General features: G+C 39.2%; 1 protein-coding gene across 1 annotated transcript; it reads left to right on the top strand.

The window, feature by feature from the left end:
- The first annotated feature begins 4,230 nt into the window (after nucleotides 1–4,230).
- LOC140739671 (heme-binding protein 2-like) lies at nucleotides 4,231–18,364 on the top strand. Its single transcript, XM_073068043.1, is given in 9 exon segments — nucleotides 4,231–4,388; nucleotides 5,082–5,138; nucleotides 8,210–8,291; nucleotides 8,848–8,968; nucleotides 16,353–16,492; nucleotides 17,468–17,537; nucleotides 17,540–17,630; nucleotides 18,149–18,184; nucleotides 18,271–18,364. Coding segments are annotated over 9 exon segments (849 nt in total).
- Nucleotides 18,365–19,707: the final 1,343 nt, after the last annotated feature.

The following is a 19,707-nucleotide window of genomic DNA, read 5'->3' as shown; positions in this document are numbered from 1 at the left end:
AAAACTTCGGAATGGAGTAGGACTACACACATTAAAATCTCCTTAATGTGTGTAGTCCTACTCCATTCCGAAGTTTTTTTTTAAAAAGTACTTGGGAAATAAACACAGTTGTAATAGTTTTTTTTTCCATAAGAAATAGAAGAAATCAGCAACTTGGTTCTTCATGCTTGTTCTCTCATTCAACAAGATCCTGGCATATCTTCTACCTCAATATCATTTTCCTACCCTATCCCCATTTTCTTTGATTGGTTTAATATTCAGAAGTATATTGTTTTTTCTGCTGAATGAAGTAAATCACTGAGCCTCCAGAGCACCTTGGGACAGAGAATTCCAAGAGCTGCCATCATCTGATTGAAAATGTTTTCCTCATTTTAGTTCTAAATGGCAGGCTGTTTGAGATTGTAATCCCTGGTTCATCTTCCCACATGTACCCTATCAGGCTCTGTAAAATTATGAAATAGAATTCAATGAGGCCATCCCTAACTTTTTTTAAACTGCCACAGTATGGCTTATTCATTTTGTCCTCCTGATCCATTGAATGTCATTTGGGATGGTAATATAACCCTCTTTATTAAGTAAAAAGTAATTCGCAAACATGACCTCGACATTCCACACAGAAGTCTGATAAGATTCAATCAGTGTTCAAGCAGTTGATTTGTTAGGAAACAGATAGACCCAAATTGCTTGTGTATTTACTCATTCCTACAAAATCAATGAATTAAATCCTGAAGGGTCTCTACCAGCTCCACTCATCTTTGCTTCCCTTCCCAAGGCAAAGTACAAGAATATCATTCGCCCAGCATTCCTTTTGCAGCTTTAGTTGTATCAGAATATTACTGGCACGGAACTCAGCAGGTCAGGCAGCATCTATGGAGAGGAATAAACAGTCTATATTTTGGGCCAAGACCTTCATTGTACACTCCACTCCATAGATGCTGCCTGACTTGCTGAGTTCCTTCAGCAATTTTTCAGTGCTACTCCAGATTTCTAGCATCTGTAGAACCTCTTGTATTATTTAGTATACATTTCTAGTCAGCCTGGCATTTATTACCTATCCCAAAGGTGTTTGAGAAAGCAATGACAGACATCTTTCTTCAGCCAGTGCAGTCTATCTGATGACTGAATCTTACGCGTGGGAAGACCCAGGATTTTAATCCAACAATAATGGAGGAATGGTGATATATTTCTATGGAGACACAAGAGACTGCAGAAGCAAGAAAGAAGCTGATGGGTTAGGCAGCATCTGTGGAGGGAAATGGACAGGTGCTGTTTCAGGTTGAGACACTGCATCTGGACTGAAAGTGGGAAAATACCCAATATAATAAGATGAAGCAAAGGGATGGGGCAACAGCTGGCAAGCAAAAGATGGATCCAGGTGATGAGGGGTTGATAGCCAGATGGAGTCAGGTGGGGGATGGAAGGGTAGGGACTGTGACAGAAGATGGGAGGTGATAGATGGAGGCATCAAAGGGCTAAAATTGTAGAACCTGTTAAGGAAGTGAAGAGGAATTGAATAAGGAAGGTGCAGTGGATAGATGGGGAAAAATAGGGGTATTAATGGAGAAAGGAAGAATGTGGGGGAGAAGGAGCTGGGTGAAATTGGGAAGGAGGAAAGAAATGTGTAAAAGGACCTGGGTAGATCATAAAAAGAAAGAAACAGACAAAGCAAGGGCAGATTACCTGAAATTAGAGAATCTGATGTTCATGCCATCAGGTTGTAGACTCCAAGAGGAATATGAAATGTTACTCTTCTGGTTTTCATTTGGCCTCATCATGGCAGTGCAGGACGTTGAGGAGAGACAGATCAGTGTGGAAACAGGAAGGAGAATTAAAATGGTTTGCAACTGGGAGCTCCAGATCTCCACTGCAGACGGAGCTCATATGCTTGGCAAAGCGGTCACCCTGCCTGCGCTTGATGTCCATGCCTGAAAATGTGTAACTTGGAAGCAAACCTACAAGTTGCAGTGCCTACCTTTGTCATATCCAGTAGCTGATGGAAGTCATGAGTTTGTGAGATGTTGATGAAGTAGTCTAGACATGTAACTTTGGCACATTATGTAGACAATGCAGTCATAGTGCACACTTGGTAGATGAAATGAATGTTAATGGAGGTGGGTGATGCCAGTCACGTGGGCTGTATTTTTCTGCATGGTGTCAAGAATCTCAAGAGGTGGAAATGCTTTGACATTTTAGAAGAACACTAGAAAACAGGAGCAAGGGTAGGCCACCAGGTCCCTCAGGCCTGTCCTAACATTCAATATGATCATGGCTGATCAATGCTGGCCACAACCCCTTTTCTGTGCCAGACAATCCACAATCTTTCAAATATTTCTCCATTACCACCTTTATTATTTTTAATGATCTAGCCTCCTTCACCATCCGGGACACAAAATTCCAGGAATTCACTGTTGTCAGAAGATGAAATTTCTATGCACCTCAGATGTAAATATCCAACCCTGTATCTATGACTATTTTGTGACTCTTCCATGAGTGAAAGCACTTCTAGATCTACTCAAGAAGATGCCTTTGAAAGGCTCTTCCCCACAACGATCTTCTTTGTGGGTAAGTAGTTGGTGGTACCACTACTTAGGCTGGAAATATGATGGTGCGTGTATGAATGAATGAATGATCTTTATTGTCATTATACATAGATACAGTGAAACTCTGTTTGGCTTCCTCTCAGGCAATTAAATAAAGCGGTAGATAGAAACAAGACAGTAATAGAAAAACAGTATTAAATAGATAAGTAGCAGAAAATAAGTTGCAGTAGCACCAGAATCTCACAGTAATGCACAAAGTGCCATTAGTGCAAATATTTGAGTCCCTGTGCGTGAACGTGTGTGCTCACAGTTTCAGTCATTGTTCTGTGGGAGCAGTGTGATGGAGGCCACAGCTCTGGGATAGAAGCTGTTCCTCAGACTATTTGTTCTGGCTTTTAGTGTCCTGAACTTTTGCAGGACAGCAGTGGGTCAATCAGGGAGTAGCCGGGGTGTGTGGTGTCTCTGGTTATGTTGATTGCTTTCCTCCTGCATCTGCTGGAATAGATGGTGTCCAGTCCTGGGAGCTCCATCCTGACAATTCGCTGGGCCGCCTTCACCACGCGATGCAGGTCAGCGGCTTTGTCGCTCAGTGGCTGTGCAGCTGGCATACCACACTGTGGCGCTGTTGGTCAGGATGGTTTCAATTGTGTTTCTGTAGAAGTTAAGCAACAGCTTTTGTGGGAGTTTGGCCTGCTTCAGCTTTCTGAGGAAGAATAGTCTTTATTGTGCCTTTTTTTACAAGAAGCGAGGTGTTGGTGGTCCATGTCAGCCAATATGTGCAAGTGAAGTGCCCTCTCATTGAAATAATGTTGGGGAGGGTTGGGGGAAGTAATCACCAGACATTTAGGATTTTAATTTTTCACCAAAACACTGTTTCAGAGAATATGTTACACTGTTCTACAAATAACAACAAAAAGTAATTAACAAAATGTCAAGATATTTGTTCTATTTTCTCAAGGAACAGCATTATCAAGAGAAAGAAGACCTTGTGCACCAACTAATATATACATATAAACAAAAAAGACTTTAGAGAGTAATGCTACAGTAACAAGTGTTACAATGTTTGCAATCTGAATCAATGTAAACTCAAAGTTCTGGTTAAAAGTATTGAGAGCAAAGGCATGTGAACCGAGAGGGTTTGTAGATCTTCAATTTTCACTTGTATTGTTGAAACAGTTAAAAAATGCTGTCAGAAACTTAAGTTATTTCCATTAGAATTGGTAAAAATACATGGCACAAAAATTGATCCATTCCAGCCAAATTACATATGCCAAAAACATACAGTTCTGAAAAAGGATCTCGTGCTTTTCTGACATATATAATGAGTATAGACTTCTTGGGCTTCCAGCCAGATACAGGTATACAGTATACTTTAACTGATGTTTCAATGGCAAACTCTGCCATCTTCATCAGGGATGATGCCTAGGTGTCTAGTCCAGTGCTATATATACCCCGGTCATCCATCCCTCCTGATTGGTTAGTCCTCATCCAATCAGGTTTCTGCTGTCCCACCTTGCTTACAATCAAATTTCAGTTCTTACTTGGAGCGAGACCTTCGGCAAAGAACAGGAATTTGATTGTAAACACAGTAGGACTGCAGAAACCTGATTAGATGAGGACTAACCGATCAGGAGGGACAGACAATATAGACCACCAGATTAGACATGCCTAGGCATCATCTGTGATGAAGATGGCAGAGTACATCATCAAAATGTCGGTTAAAACTGATACCTGTACCCATCTCAAAGCCAGAGAAGAGTTTATTCGACACATAATTCTGGCAACAATCAATATAAAAATCTCCCCAAAGCATGGAAAGGAACAAGTGAAGAATCAAGGCTCCGATAAGTAATGGCAACAATGAGCAAGTAAGGGTAATACAAAAAAACATTTGTGCCTTTCATGTAGCCAATGAAATATATTTGAAATCTAACTCCTGGTAATGCAAGGATACAGCAGTCAATTTCCATAAAGCCAGCTTCAGCAGCAATGGAAAAAGGAAGGTCAGAAATGTACTCTGTCATTAAGATCATGGTCTTAATTCCACTTTACTGCTAAAAGCCCATAACCCTTGATCCTCTTGTAGTCCAAGAAGTTTATGCTTGAAAATCTTTAATGACCCTCTGAAGTGGGAAATTTAAATGTTTCACAACCTCTGAGAATAAAATATCCTCCACATCTAACTCCTGAGGGGATGATCCTTTATCCTATTACTTTGCCTAATGCTTCTATTAGACACAAAATAAACAATAATTGCTTATATTACCTGACATGTCCACACCCCCAAGAGAAAATAATTATTGACTTCTTCCACTGCCACCTAGTGACGAGGTAATATTACTAAACAAATTGATTTAAAATTTCATTTGTATCACTGAGGTACCTTGAATACCTGCAGAAAAGACAAACTGAAGTATTTTATGACATTTTTATAATTTCATGTTGAATAATATACTCAAAAGTAAATGATCAAAATGAAGAATGAAAATGCAAATATATCTCTATATTCAATTACCTCTATTTACTTTTATCTATTCTCAGGTACTGGACGGGACTGTGCCTATTTCTGTTATTTGATCTGATAGAAGTCGCAAACAGGTCAGAAGACAGACTATATAAAGATGTATAATGGGAGAGTGAAATTTAATTTCAATCTGATCGCATAGTCCAGAATAGTAAAGGACTTCATCAGCAGAACAATGTGCATCTCCATTTGATTTTCTACATTGTACTGAATTACATGCCTGACCACTTTCAGCTGACCTCTTCCAAAAAAAAAATCACAGGATGACACTACCCGCATAATGTCCCAGGATGACATTGTCCAGGTAGGCATATTGTCCTTGCGGTCAAATAGTCAGGCAAAATCACTGCGTACATTCACACTTAAAGAACAGCTAGCTGCATGCTGCCGAAAGGAGTTAATTCAGACAACCCCTGTGGTACAGCAGTTCAGGTCATGAAAATTTACCCTTTTGGCATTCACAAATCACTACCAAAATATCACAGACACATTATAAAAATCCTCTCATGAAATTCAATGGTAACAAATACATAAATTAACACATTTATTTTTATCCAACTCGCATATTTTGACCTCAGTGCAGAGGATGCAGCTTTTCATTCCATAAAAATCGTGATATGGAGCATGTTCTAGAAATGCCCTCAACTGTAAAACAGAGGTCACCTATGTAACATTGCAGCTCAGGAAGCTGGGAAACAGTTGGGAAGCAAATCAATGTGAAATATAACCAAAGTATTCAGGTTTTGTCCAGTTACAAGATGTACTGTTTCACAAAGTAAGGCACATTGTCTTGGAGATTACAAACCCTCGATGTTACACAAATAGGACGTTTGATTAGTACAAGTATGATATTGGCAAAATACAGTCGGCCCTCCATATCCGCGAGTTCCGCATCCACGGTTTCAACCAACCGCGGATCGGGATCGAAAAAAACCTGTAAGTTCTCTCTCTTGCTTCTTATTCCCTAAACAATACAGTGTAACAGCTATTTACATAGCATTTCCATTGTACAGGTTTCCCCCACTATCCTAAAGTAGAGGTTTTTGAGCATTCCCAGACCCAAAAAAATAACCTACCAAATCATACCAAATAACACATAAAACCTAAAATAACACTAACATATAGTAAAAGCAGGAATGATGTGATAAATACACAGCTTATATAAAGTAGAAATAATGAATGTACAGTGTAGCTTCACTTACCAGAATCAGGAAGACAACCAGCACACTGGAAGGTTCACGCACTTTTCTATCATATATTTCTTTGTAAGCACTCAAAACATCCTGCAAATCTGTCCTAAATCTACGTTACCTTTCAAAATTAAAGCCATACTTTTCTGCAATCATTGCAGCACTGTCAATTGTAGCGAAAATCTCACACAGTCCAAAGCTATGGCGGCTTGATGCTGAGATGCTGAGTGTTTGTTTTGCTAAGAGCAAAACAAATGCTGAACACTATTTTCGCTTTTTGCCACTCTCTGCTTGGGGTGTGCACTGCCTCTATAACGGCTTGCTGCAAAACAAACGCTGAAAACTATTTTCGCTTTTTGCCACTCTCGCTGCTCAGGGTTCGCTGAAGAGCTACAATAGTTGCGTCTGTACTGAACATGTACAGTACATGTTTTTTCTTGTCATTATTCCCTAAACAATATGGTATAACAACTACTTACATAGCATTTACATTGTATTAGGTATTATGTAATCTAAAGATGATTTAAAGTGTACGGGAGGATGTGCGTAGGTTATATGCAAATACTACGCCATTTTATATAAGGGATTTGTGCATCCGTGAATTTTGGTATCCGCGGGGTGGCCCCGGAACCAAACCCACGCGGATACGGAGGGCTGACTGTAATCTTCATTATTCTGTGGATCATACAGCAGTTACGAACTGGTTACTATGTGACAGTGTTAAATCTGTAATACACGAAGGAAACACAAAACATAATAGCTGTTTCTGCGTGTTGGATGGCCTAAAACCACAGGTAGTAGAGTTGCAGCCCCACAACTCCAGCAACCCAGGTTCAATCTGACCTAGGTGATGCTTGTGTGAAGTTTGAACATTCTCCTGTGACTGATATTGCCTGGTGTTTGTATGTCACCTGTGGTTTCCTCCAGGTGTTCTGCTTTCCTTCTACACTCCATAGACACGCTAGATGGTTAACCAGCCACTGTGTACGTGAGTTTTGATGTGGGGAACGGGAAAGGAAGAAGGGAGAGTGTCGTTGGGATTGTGAGGAGAAACAAAAACTAAAATGTGTACATGGGTGTATCATGGTCAGAGTAGAATTGTTGTGCTGTATGACTATGTTTAACTAAATGGTGTCTATTATTCAAAGCAATAAGTAGCACATCAAAACAAGTTCCTAAATACAATTAAATAACGCCCATACCTCTAGATGACCACAGCAAGTCAGATGGTGCTACCGATATTGGTATTATTACCTGACTTAGGGAAGAACAAAGAAAGTGTCTGCTCTATATCCAGTAAGTTTTACTTGATAATGCTCCCATTGAAATTGGATTGAATTGACTTTATTTCTTACATTCTTCACATACATGAGGAGTAAAAATCTTTGTTACATCTCCATCTAAATATGCCATGTACAATCATAGTAAATTATAATAATTTATCAATATTGAAAAAAAACTACACTTCTCATCTTGTCCATTTGATGGTATATTCTCTTACCCAACTATTGACATTAAATCCTGAGGTGCAGAACATTAGAGAAAAATACTTGAGTTTGTCAATTTTACCACTACGCCACAAAAGAAAGATTATTGGGGTCAATGACTAAATGACTAGTCAAAAATGTGGGTATAAGCGGGGAGTAAGAGATGGGGTTTTAGAGAGAATTTCAAACCTTCTTGTCTCGGGAACTGAAAACCGAACTGCCAGTAAGTAGCCTAGTACGGCAAAAGAAATGCAGAAGGCTGGAAGTGGATTATAGAATTCTAAGTATTGGAGAAGGTTACATAGATTGGGAGAGCTGGAACAATGCAGGGTTTGAAAGCTATGATTGAGGGTAGTTAATGGATCTGTCAAAATGTAACCATTACCTAACACATTGTACAATGAGAGAAAAACTGACATCAAGAATGATTTGCTTATCTTTATTTCTAATTGTTTTGTTTTCTTTGAGCAGTAACTCTCAACCAGTTCACTGCGGAGAAGCAAAGAAATGTTTTAATTATGATCTTATTTGTGAAAACTCAGGTTATGAGGCGAGAAGCAGAGATTATAGAATTTTTAATTTTTGAAAGCACTGATAGAATGCACACCATGCAAAGACTTGTAGCAAAACAAACGTTACTATCACCAAATAAATAGAAATTAAAGAAGAGATGGCAGGTTCTAAATATGATCCTTCATTAAATCTTCAATATTAAACCACTTTACAAAACACCTAATAAGAAATTGTTAGGGAATTTATTTAACACTCTAAATAATCACAGATGGTAAATTCATGATGCCACTGATACAATTGGTCCATTCTACTGCACTGGATAGGACCAGAATTTGAATTTAATTCAAACTTTATCTCTGACAGCACAAGAGCAACCATCGGAAGATGTACTACAGTAAAACTGTTCTATTAGAATCAAGTGTGGACGGATGCACTCAGTTACATTCAGCCTACCACTTACATAACAAAGAAAATAGGAATGCTGCCAACAAGTAATAAATTAGCGTAGTGGAAGTTAAAACATATATCTGGATCAACATGGGGGAGAATTCTTAGTGTAATCAATGTTTTTTTCTGTGCTGCTTTTTATGCAGGTTCGACATTATAATTTATCAACATGGATTGCAACCAACGTAACAAGTTTTTTTATGGAATTTGCCAGCAATGAAGAATTTACAAAACTCTTTCAATATATCCAGGGCAAAAATGAAGAAGGTATGAACAGCTAAACAGTAACAATCAAGATTACCACCAAATCACACACTTTAAAACTAAACATTTCCTCTCACCAAAAATTAAAAATCCATTGCTTATCTAAAAATCTAAAGACTTGGGTTTGAATCTGATCTAGGTATTGTCTGCTCAGACTTTGCACATTCTCCCTGTAACCACATGGGTATTCCCGAGGAGTGTTCTCTCACATATTAAACACATGCTCGTGGATTAAATACTACTATAAAATAACCTGTAGAGTAGGTATGTGGCAAAAGAAATTAAGGGAAGAATTATGACATGAAAGAAAGAATTATGGGGGATGGAATGAAAATAATGGAATTGCTCTCTTAACCAATGGGTTAAACAGCCTCCTCCTAAGCAACAAGTAATATCTCAGCATTTACTCCAATTTCCAATTATTCAGCTTTGGTCGAGAAACTGGGAGTATAATGCCCCTTTCCCAAGGAAAATATAACTACTACTCAGGTCATTTTTAGTCTTCCTAGCATCAGTTTCAGAGAAGATAAAAGATGAGACAAGATTGCCAGTTATTCATCCTCCCAGCCTCGAAGCATGCATGGCACAATAGGAATCGAGCAAGCAGAAGTCACAACATTGCTAAAAATAATCAAACCTTTTTTTTAAAATGTTTGCACATGTGATACTCATTAAAATCTTTTCTCAATTACTTCAAAAGGCTGTGCCAAGATTCTGCAAACATTAAACAGGTTAGTGTTAAGGTTCATATTTAAGGAATAGAGGAAGGTAAAGAATCAAAGGAGTAGAGGGAAAGGAATATAAGATCACAGACTTGAAACATTAACAATTTTTTCTGTTTGCTGATGCTGCCTGACCTGCTGAGTATTTCTGGCATTCTCTCCTATATTTCAGAATTGTAACCTTTATAGTATTTTGTAAATTTACAATGAAGCCAGGGCCAAGAACAGTTTGAGAAACAGAAAGAAACATTTCACAACTGACTGCAATTAAAGTTTAAAAATAAACAGAGTTTGTGTACGAGATCATAGAGACAAGTAGTGATAGCAATCTTACATTTAGGAGATGTATAAGGTTAGGAAGAATGGTGTAATGATCTTGGGGAACACAACAGTCATTAAGAATATGTAATCACCAGCATATGAACAACATGATATGTGAAGGGTGAAAGGCCTGTTTTAAGCCTTATTGTTGAAGTAGGAGTGGAAGAGCAAGATGAAAGTAAGTAGCCTTTGTGATAAGGCCTTGATAGACTGGATGTGGAGAGAATATTTCTGATGGTGGGAGAGTATAAGACCAGAGGACACAACCACAGGATAGAGGGGCATCCTTTTAGAATGGAGATGAGCAGGAATTTCTTAAGTCAGAGAGTGGTGAATCTGTGGAATTTGTTGCCACAGGCAACTGTGGAGGCCAAGGGATATGGGGAGAAGGCAGGAGACTGGGGCCGAGAGGGAAAATGGATCCCCTCCCCCCTTTATCCTTCCTCTGATTGGTTCTCCACCTGGCGCCTCTAGCCCTTCCCCCTCCCCTATCTCTATTACTGGGCTTCGGCCCTCTCTTCCCCCCCCCCCCCCCCCCCCATTCCTGATGAAGGGTCTCGGCCCGAAACGTTGGCTACTCTTTTCTCACGGATGCTGCCTGACCTGCTGAGTTCTTCCAGCGTCGTGTACGTATTCTTTGATCCACAGCATCTGCAGTTGTATTTTTGTTTTTTGCAGACAATATAACCAGTTACAAAAAAAAAGGAAGTGATATTCAAATATGGTAATTTCAGTAACCCTGAAGGTCATGCATGGAAATATATAAAAGTAACAACACAGAACACATTAAACCCAACTAGTTGTGCCAACGTGCATCTTTACAAGTGGGTCAAATTGTTCTGTTCACATTTTCATGTTGTCATTGCCTTAAATTTTTTATCTGGACTTCCATACAAATTACAATTTGTATGATTACAATACCAGAAAATGTAACCTGTGACTTTGATAGGGGCTATTATGGTGCTGTGGGCCAAAGGCAGTGGATAATGACTCAGTACATGGGTAGCCTATCAAAATGGAGCAATACCTCCTAGGATGCAAGCTCAACAATGGTAAACTTTTAAGAGTAAGGTTAGAATAGTGGCAGATGGGAGGGAACTTGTTAGGCTATTAAATAGCATGGAACTAAATCTATAAATGCACTCTGAAAAGACTTCCGAAGAGACTATTAAAACAGCAAAGAAAAAGTAGAGTCAGAGAGATGCAGGAAAGGTTGCAGAATTGCCAGTAAAGATAGCAGCAAATGTAGGGCTTGGAAAGTTTCCAGGGCACAAGCCTGGGCAAGGTTTTTTTTATATATATGGAAGACTGGCAGTTGCCCAAGCTGCAAGTCTCCCCTCTCCACGCCACCGATGTTGTCCAAGGGAAGGGCATTAGGACCCATACAGCTTGACACCAGTGTCGTTGCAGAACAATGTGTGGTTAAGTGCCTTGCTCAAGGACACACACGCAGCCTCAGCCAAGGCTCGAACTAGCGACCTTCAGAATCACTAGATGAACGCCTTATCCACTTGGCCAGCGCCAACACATAGCAGCAAATAATGAAACCATGATGCAGAACTGTAAACCTATAGGGCAGAGGCTGGAGTATTAAAAATTGGAAAAGAATATTAAATAAAAATTAGTTACTGAAAATACAGGTATAACAAATTGGGTTGGTGTTTTATGAATATAAAATTAAAATACCTTCACTGGCCACTTTATTAAGTACCTCTTGTACCTAATAAAGTTGCCACTGAGTGTGTGATCAAGGTCTGCTGCTATAGCCCATCCACTTCATGGTTCAACATGTCGTGCATTCATAGATGCTCCTCTGCATATCACTGTTATAACATGTAGTCATTTGAGTTACTGTTGACTCCTGGCAGCTTAATCCAGTCTGGCCATTCTCCACTGACCACTCTCATTAATAAGGTGCTTTCGCCCACAGAACTGCTGGGCATTGGGTGTTTCTTTTAGCTTTTTGTACCATTCTCTATAAAACCTAGACTAGAGACCGGTGTGCATGAAAATCCCAGATCAACGGTTTCGCAAGCCACCCCCTCTGACACCAACAACAATTTTACAGTCAGAGTCACTTAGATCATAATTCTTCCTCACTTTGATATTTGGTCTGAACAACAACTGAGCCTCTTGACAATGTCTGCAAGCTTTTATGCATTGAGTTGCTACCACATTATTGGCTGATGAGATACTTGCATTAACGAGTAGGTGTTCAGATGTACCTAATAAAGTGGTCATTGAGTGTAAAGCTTTGAAAATTATTTATCATATTAGATTAATAAAAAGAAGAGAAAGTGAAATGTTAGAACATTTAATTTCAATCTATCATTCTTAGGAAGACTTCATTTTATTGTACGGTCAGTGTTCGAGGAAACAAATCTAACTGGTCATCTAATAGAAATATACAGCCTTTTGTAGGGAAATCAATCTGTCAGAGAAATTGGTCTTTATCTTAGGGAAAGTGGATGGATGTGTGATTGAAGTGTCTAAACAGGAACCCTGTGGAACAGTGACCATAGCTCGGTAAATTCAAGACAGTCATGGAAAAAGTTAAAGTTGGTCCTCTAGTCAGGACTCCAAATTGGGAAAGGTGGATTTCAATAAAGTAAAAGAGGACTAGGGAGAGGTAGATTGGGAGGTGAAAGCACCATCTGATAAATGGCAAACACAAGGAAATCTGCAGATGCTGGAAATTAAAACAGCAACACACACAAAATGCTGGTAGAACACAGCAGGCTAGGCAGCATCTATAGGGAGAAGCGATGTCGACGTTTCAGGCCGAGACCCTTCGTCAAGACTAACTGAAAGGATTTGAAAGTAGAGGGGGAGGGGGAAATGCGAAATGATAGGAGCAGACCGGAGGGGGTGGGATGAAGCTAAGAGCTGGAAAGGTGATTGGCGAAAGTGATACAGAGCTGGAGAAGGGAAAGGATCATGGGACGGGAGGCCTCAGGAGAAAGAAAGGGGGGGAGCACCAGAGGGAGATGGAGAACAGGCAAACAACTAAATATGTCAGGGATGGGGTAAGAAGGGGAAGAGGGGCATTAATAGAAGTTAGAGAAGTCAATGTTATCTGATAAATGGGAAGTGTTTTAAAGTGAGTTGGTGAGACAGTCAGCATGTAATAGTAAAAAGCAAAATGGTAAATTCATGAAACCTTGGTTAACAAAATATATTGAAGGCTTGTTCATATCATGAAAGTAATGCAGAAACATTTAGAACCAAACAGAAACCTGCCTGGCCAAACAAACTGCGTTACCATTGTAGTAGGGGCTCACATACACCAGACCAATACAGATCTAAGGGTGAAACTTACAGAAAAAGCAAAAGTAGGACACATACAAAGAGCACATACAAAGATAAAAATAAGTGGACAGCATAGAAAAGAGGAAAAGATAAAAAGTCAGTTGCAGTTTCAAAAATGGCACTAATCTGCATGTTGTTGATGAAAAATCTGATAATGATGAGAGTAACACAAGTAGCCTTGACATTTACAATGGAAAAACTAACTTTTGACAAGCAATATGGCTTACACCAGAAATGAAAGAAAAAAAATTAAAATTGAATTGGGCACTAGCTTTGCTGTTTCAGTCATTCCAAAAAATGACTTTGAATGGCATTTCAAAGATACTGAACTGATGCCTTCAGATATCCAACTCAGAACTTATACTGGAGAAAAGGTAAGCTCTGTGGGAATGACATTCGTAACAGTGAAAGACAGCAACCAATAAGCCACATTGGGCTTGTATGTGATAAGAACAGGAGGGCCAACATTATGGAGTCGTATTTAGCTAAAATAACTGCAACTTGATTGGAAATCCATCCACCATTTGCACGCCACATCCCCTTCAAGAGAGTCAACTGAAAGTGAATTAAGAAAAGTACTGGGTGATGCCACAGCAGTGTTCAGGGATGGCATTTGGAAAACTGAAATATATCAAGGATAAAATGCCTCTCTCAAGTTTTACAAAGCCCATCTGGTTCCATACACTATCCATGATAGACTAGCCAGTGAGCTAGATTGTATGGATGGCGAAGGAATTCTTTCCAAGGTTGAGTGAAGCGCATGGGCAATGCCAGTCATCCCAGCGGCCAAAAAGAATTGTTCTGTCAGGATCTGTGGTGATTTTAAGGTCACCATCATCCTAATACTGAAAGCAGATCAACACCCTCTGCCCAGGATAGGGGATGTCTTTGCAAACCTTTCTGGAGGGAAACACTTCAAGAAATGTGCTTAGCTGAGGCCTACCTACAGATGGAGATGGAAGAAGAGTTCAAAGTGTTTCTCAAGATAAACACTCACAAAGGGCTTTATCATGATAACAGGCTTAGTTTTGGAGTAGCATCTGCACTTGCACTCTGGCAGAAAGCTATGGACCTCGTGCTGCAAGACTGTCCAGGCAATCAGTGTTACCTGCATGACATTATTTTTACCCAGGATGACAAGGAACATCTCCAAAATCTCAAGACAATGTTAAAAAATTAGGAGATTGTGGGTTTACAGCATGATGCAACAACCTTTAAACCAAGCATCACTTGCCATGGTCACACTATTGACGCACAAGTATGCTGAGATAATTCAAGCAGTGCTGGATGTCCCAAGGGCAAAGGACATGTCACAGTTGTGGTAATTTTTAGGATTTGTCAATTAGTATTAAAGGTTCCTGCCAAACCAAGCTACTGTGTCTCCTTGAACTCAATACTACTGATCAGGAAGAAATATCAATGGACAAAGCAGTGTGAAGTAGCTTACCAAAAGGCAAAGGAAATAGCGATGTCAGACACTGTGCTCACACATTATGATCCACCTCATCCAGTGAAGTTAGCCAAGCACTGTTCAGGATGCCAACACAACCAGAAGAAAGGTGGCCACAGCTGTCAGAACCACTACCTGCAGTCCCAGAGTCAACTCCTACAACCACCAATGAAGAGGTCTCCAGGACCTGAGTCTGCTTCACAGCCTTGTCTCAGCTGCCAAGCAAATTGATCCCCTTTCCAGGAATATATGTATATAAGTTGAGATACATTCTGTAAAGCTAAGCAGGGAGAGGTGTTATGTATTTAAGCCTGGTAGTAAACAGTCTTCTCAAACACTTGAAAAATCCTTAAGATAGGGGGCTGGGCTTTGTATATGAAATTTCAAGTACTATAAACCAAACCATTGATGGAATACAAAAATACTTTGAATTAAGTCTCAATCAGGGTAAGAGAATTGGGCTGCAACAAAATGCAAAAATTAGGTAGACAGAGGACATTGTGGCTGCTGAAGATATTAAACATCTAGCAATTGGAAGGTATGGTCAGTGGGTAAGCAGCACTGTGACTACAGCACTGGACAAGCATTACAATGCTGGACTATTGAGATCGGAGGTTGAATCCTAGCATGGCAGCCGGGTAATCATTAGGCAATTTGAATAATTACGTAAAACAGGATTAATAAAATTATTAAATTAGTATCAATAATAGAAGAAGAAGAGGAATGCCCTTAACTCCTGGTGGAATCATTGGGGCGCCATCACAACAAGCGTTTTGCATCAATCTTTTTGGTGATTACTCATCATGTTGCATTCCTGTAGCATTCTCCAGTGTTGTTTTAACGAGGTTGAGTTGCTCGACGCTCAACCCAGCATGGATGGAAAGTGTGCAAGGGAGCTGGCTGGATTCAAACTCGGGACCTTTCGCTCCAGAGTCCAGCGCTACACCACCAGCCGGCCAGTATCAATAATGACAAGCAGGAGTTCACTGGATTGATGTAAAAACAGTCCAGTTCACTTCCCTTGAGGAAGATAATTTACCATTCTTACCTGGCCTGGCCTATATGACCGGAAAACTGAAATAATGTTATTGACTTCTAAAAGTATTCTAAAATAACGTTGCAAGTTTATTTGCCCAGGAACAATTATGGATGAGCAAGTAACATGGGTTTTGCCTCTAATATCTGCATCACATAAACCATGTTAAATTCATAATATATCAGGACCATTACTAACAAAGTCCCGCTGAAGGATCTAGGCCCAAAACGTCAACTGTACTCTTTTCCACAGATGCTGCCTGGCCTTCTGAGTTTCTCCAGCATTTTATGTGTGTTGTCAGGAACATTACTGCCTGATTTAACTTTATGTTCCATTCTATTTATCTCAGTTGTGCTTTGGATCATGAGGTGTGCAGCAGACAGTCAGTTGTTAACACAGTACTGTATAAAGTTTCTTGTCTGCAACTGTATCTTCAGCATTCATATTACCCATCCAGGAACTCTCCCAATGTTCTGTCAAGCAGAGATCAGGATAGATCTCACGGATATCCAGTATGAAAAAAATAGTAACAGAATTATTTAAACACAGGCAAGAAAATTAACTTGGCAGCTCCTGTTCTGCTTAAGATACCTGAAAGTGAAAGAATAATGGAAATGAAGAATTACATTGTCCACCTCCTGTTGCCAGTGGCTTATCAAGAAAACCCTCCGACACCCATTGACCCTGATGTGAGTAACTACCTAGTCCAAATTTCATATAAAAATATAGTTTGGACATAAGTTATGTTTGCTGCATCTTTTTAACCTTTGCCTTTTTTACAAAATATTACTCAGCACTGAAAGGTGAGGTACCAATATACTCTGAAGTTGAATGAATATCACTCTTCATGTGGCTGTCACATTATATACACATTGCTTGTGTGAAACCACCTCTATTTTGCAAACAAAATTTTGAAATGGGGCCAACAGACAAAAAAATACATCTGCCTAACATATTTTAGCAATTTCATCCATCTTCAGGGGTATGGAAATCAATTAACCCAAAGCCCCATCAATTTTTGATTTATTTCTTAATTAGTCACTAAAGTTTCATAAATCAACACCTACTGCATCACACAATGACAGCAAACTATTTGCTTAATAAGTTATTACTGAATTGTCACAGCTACAATGCATCTATCCAGGCACTAAAGCTGTTTGTGTAACCTTAAAACAAACTAGTTTCGAGCATAGTCAATCTCTTTTTAATTATTCTGGCAATTGGTTTATTATTGTCACACATACTGAGGTGAAATGAAAAGCTTTAGGTGGAATCTTTATACTATTTCAAACTTGTAAATTTTCTTATCTTAATACTTCTGAAAGGACAGATTTTATTCACTCCTGAATGCTGGCAGTACTGCTTGGGAATGTACAGGAGTAGCAAAAGAGACAAGCTTTACCCTTGATGCTTTTTGTGGAGAGGGCATACAGGAGTGAGATAAATTGACTGCTTAAGCGGTGTTGCAACAACAGTCTTGTACTCAACATCAGTGCTGGATTAGACACTCAAACCCAGAACCTGCAATTTTGTGGTGTAGAATATGAAGAAAATAATGAATATTTAAGATAGGGATTCTTCTTAGCACATTAAATAATTGATCCTGATCAAATTAAATTTCTAATTTCTACTTGGTGATGTCTAATTTTCTTTTATACCAACAGGTTTATTTCATTGAGATCCCAGAGATGTATGTTTTTGTGAAATTCTTTGGGGGTTCGTTACTGACATGGAATTTAAATTCTATTCCTCAAGACTGAAAGCAGAACTGAGTAAAGCTGACCAGAGTTTTATCTCTGATTATTACTATGTCTCTGGATACAACAGGTAAAAATATTATGCAAATTATCAGATTTGATGTATAACTGGGTAATGAAATGAATAGAAATCCATATCTGATAAGACACTTTCAGTCCTCTGTAGTTAGTTCAAAGATGTGAAAGGGTAGATAACAAGCATTCTTTAACTCTACCTGGCCACCATTTTTGCAATGCCAATGGAGAGCTGGATGCAGGACAACTGTCTACATCAGATGCAAGTCAATGGTAAGTGAGTAAGATCCAAAGAAAGTAAACATTTCTAAAAGCTTTTTAATATGTCACAAACAACAGTGGTGATAAAGTGTCCCCCCAAAATGTAACAACAGATGTGTATCAATAATTTCCCATATCATGAGATTGTAAGCCTTGGTTATTCCAACAGCAAAGGAAGTAAAGCAAAAGCAAAATACTGTAATCCCCACATGAACAAAATGAAAATTGTTCTGTGAATACCTTTAATAGTGGCTAGCTGTAAGGACAGAATACTCCCAGCTTCATTGTTTTTGTTTTGTTTTCTCACATCAGCTCAGAAGAGGTGGAAGTTGAAGAAAAAGATTGGGGGTAATGTTTCATTCTGTAATATGCATTACGAGGATTAATAAAAATAGATTCTATTCAAATGACATTTTAATTTCTTTTCCATGTAGGCCCAAGACGTTGGTTGGTCAGCACACTGAAGTGTGGTATGTTGCAGAAGGAACTCCAGAGTGTTCAACTTTAGTCCCTGAACTCACCACATAGGACCCACTTGAAGAACTTTTCTTATGATTTTAAAAAATCTGGTGAAACACATTGTATTTGTATTCATAGCTTGTGGTTTCATAGACAGGAACCTGTCATTATTATCTGTCTGGATTGACGAACATATCTGATGACATTCTCCTCTATCGCTCAAAAAAGACATTACTTTCAGCTTTTGAAACATTGAGACTTGATTAGCAAAGGTCATGAATTTTTTCTCTTTAAACTAAGTTTCTGCAAGAGAGATTTTTTTTGCATTCTATTAATTGCTGGTATTTAATTACAAGAGATAAAAAGAATGTAGTTCTTTCCAGGGTTATTTTTTCCCCTCTCTTCTTTGCACATTCAGTATGTTAGCTCTCAACACTTAAAATGCTGGCAAAATAATCTGTTACCAAGCACTTCAACACACGCACACAATTGACCAATAATACAATTCCATCTGCAACTTGGGTTAATGACTTCGTTTTTTAAAAAAAACAGTTGCAGATCCAGTATCAGAATAAATATTATGACTATCTAACTGAAAAGCTCTATATCATTTGCTATGTTAATCCATGGCCTCCTCTACTGCCACAATCCCACACTCCGGTTGGAGGAACAACACCTTATATTCTGTCTGGGTAGCCTCCAACCTGATGGCATGAACACCAATTTCTTGGACTTCCTGTAATCCCCTCCCTCCAATCCCTAGTCCTGTTAACCTCTCTCATCTTAGCTCCTTACCTGCCCATCACCTCCCTCTGGTGCTCCTCCCCCTTCCCTTTCTTCCATAGACTCCTCTCCTACCAGACTCCTTTTTCTCCAGCCTTTTATCACTTTCACCAAACAACTTCCCAGCTCTTTACTTCAACCCCTCCCCCTCTCCTGGTTTCACCTATCACTTTGTACGTCTTCTTTCCCTCACCCTATCTTCTTACTCTGACTTCTCATCTTCCTCTCCAGTCATGCGTGTTATTTTGAATTTCCAGCATCTGCAGATTTTCTCGTGTTTGTGATACATTTTGCTGATTTAGCTTCTGAGAAGTAATCCCGAGGTTGAATAACTCGTTGTTTTTCCTCAATCTCCCACTACTTAATCAACACAACAAGTTGGCAGTGGTGACAAAACTGCCCTGGGGATATCCTAAAATAAAAATTGAGTATTCTGGTATTCAATATTGAACATAATTATGCCATTATTCTTGCCTTATCAGCATTAAATCACAATGCTTGCCACTAGACCATGTAATTATTCAACAAATTTCAACCTTCACTGTAGCCTCTTCAAAATGCTGTTATATTGTATATCTGATGATTGAAATCACTAGGCAATTAATTTTAGCTTATCACCTGTCCTTTCT

Source organism: Hemitrygon akajei, chromosome 16 (genome assembly GCF_048418815.1).
Source record: "Hemitrygon akajei chromosome 16, sHemAka1.3, whole genome shotgun sequence".
NCBI lineage: Eukaryota > Metazoa > Chordata > Chondrichthyes > Myliobatiformes > Dasyatidae > Hemitrygon > Hemitrygon akajei.
This window is presented reverse-complemented; position numbering and strand designations above follow the sequence as displayed.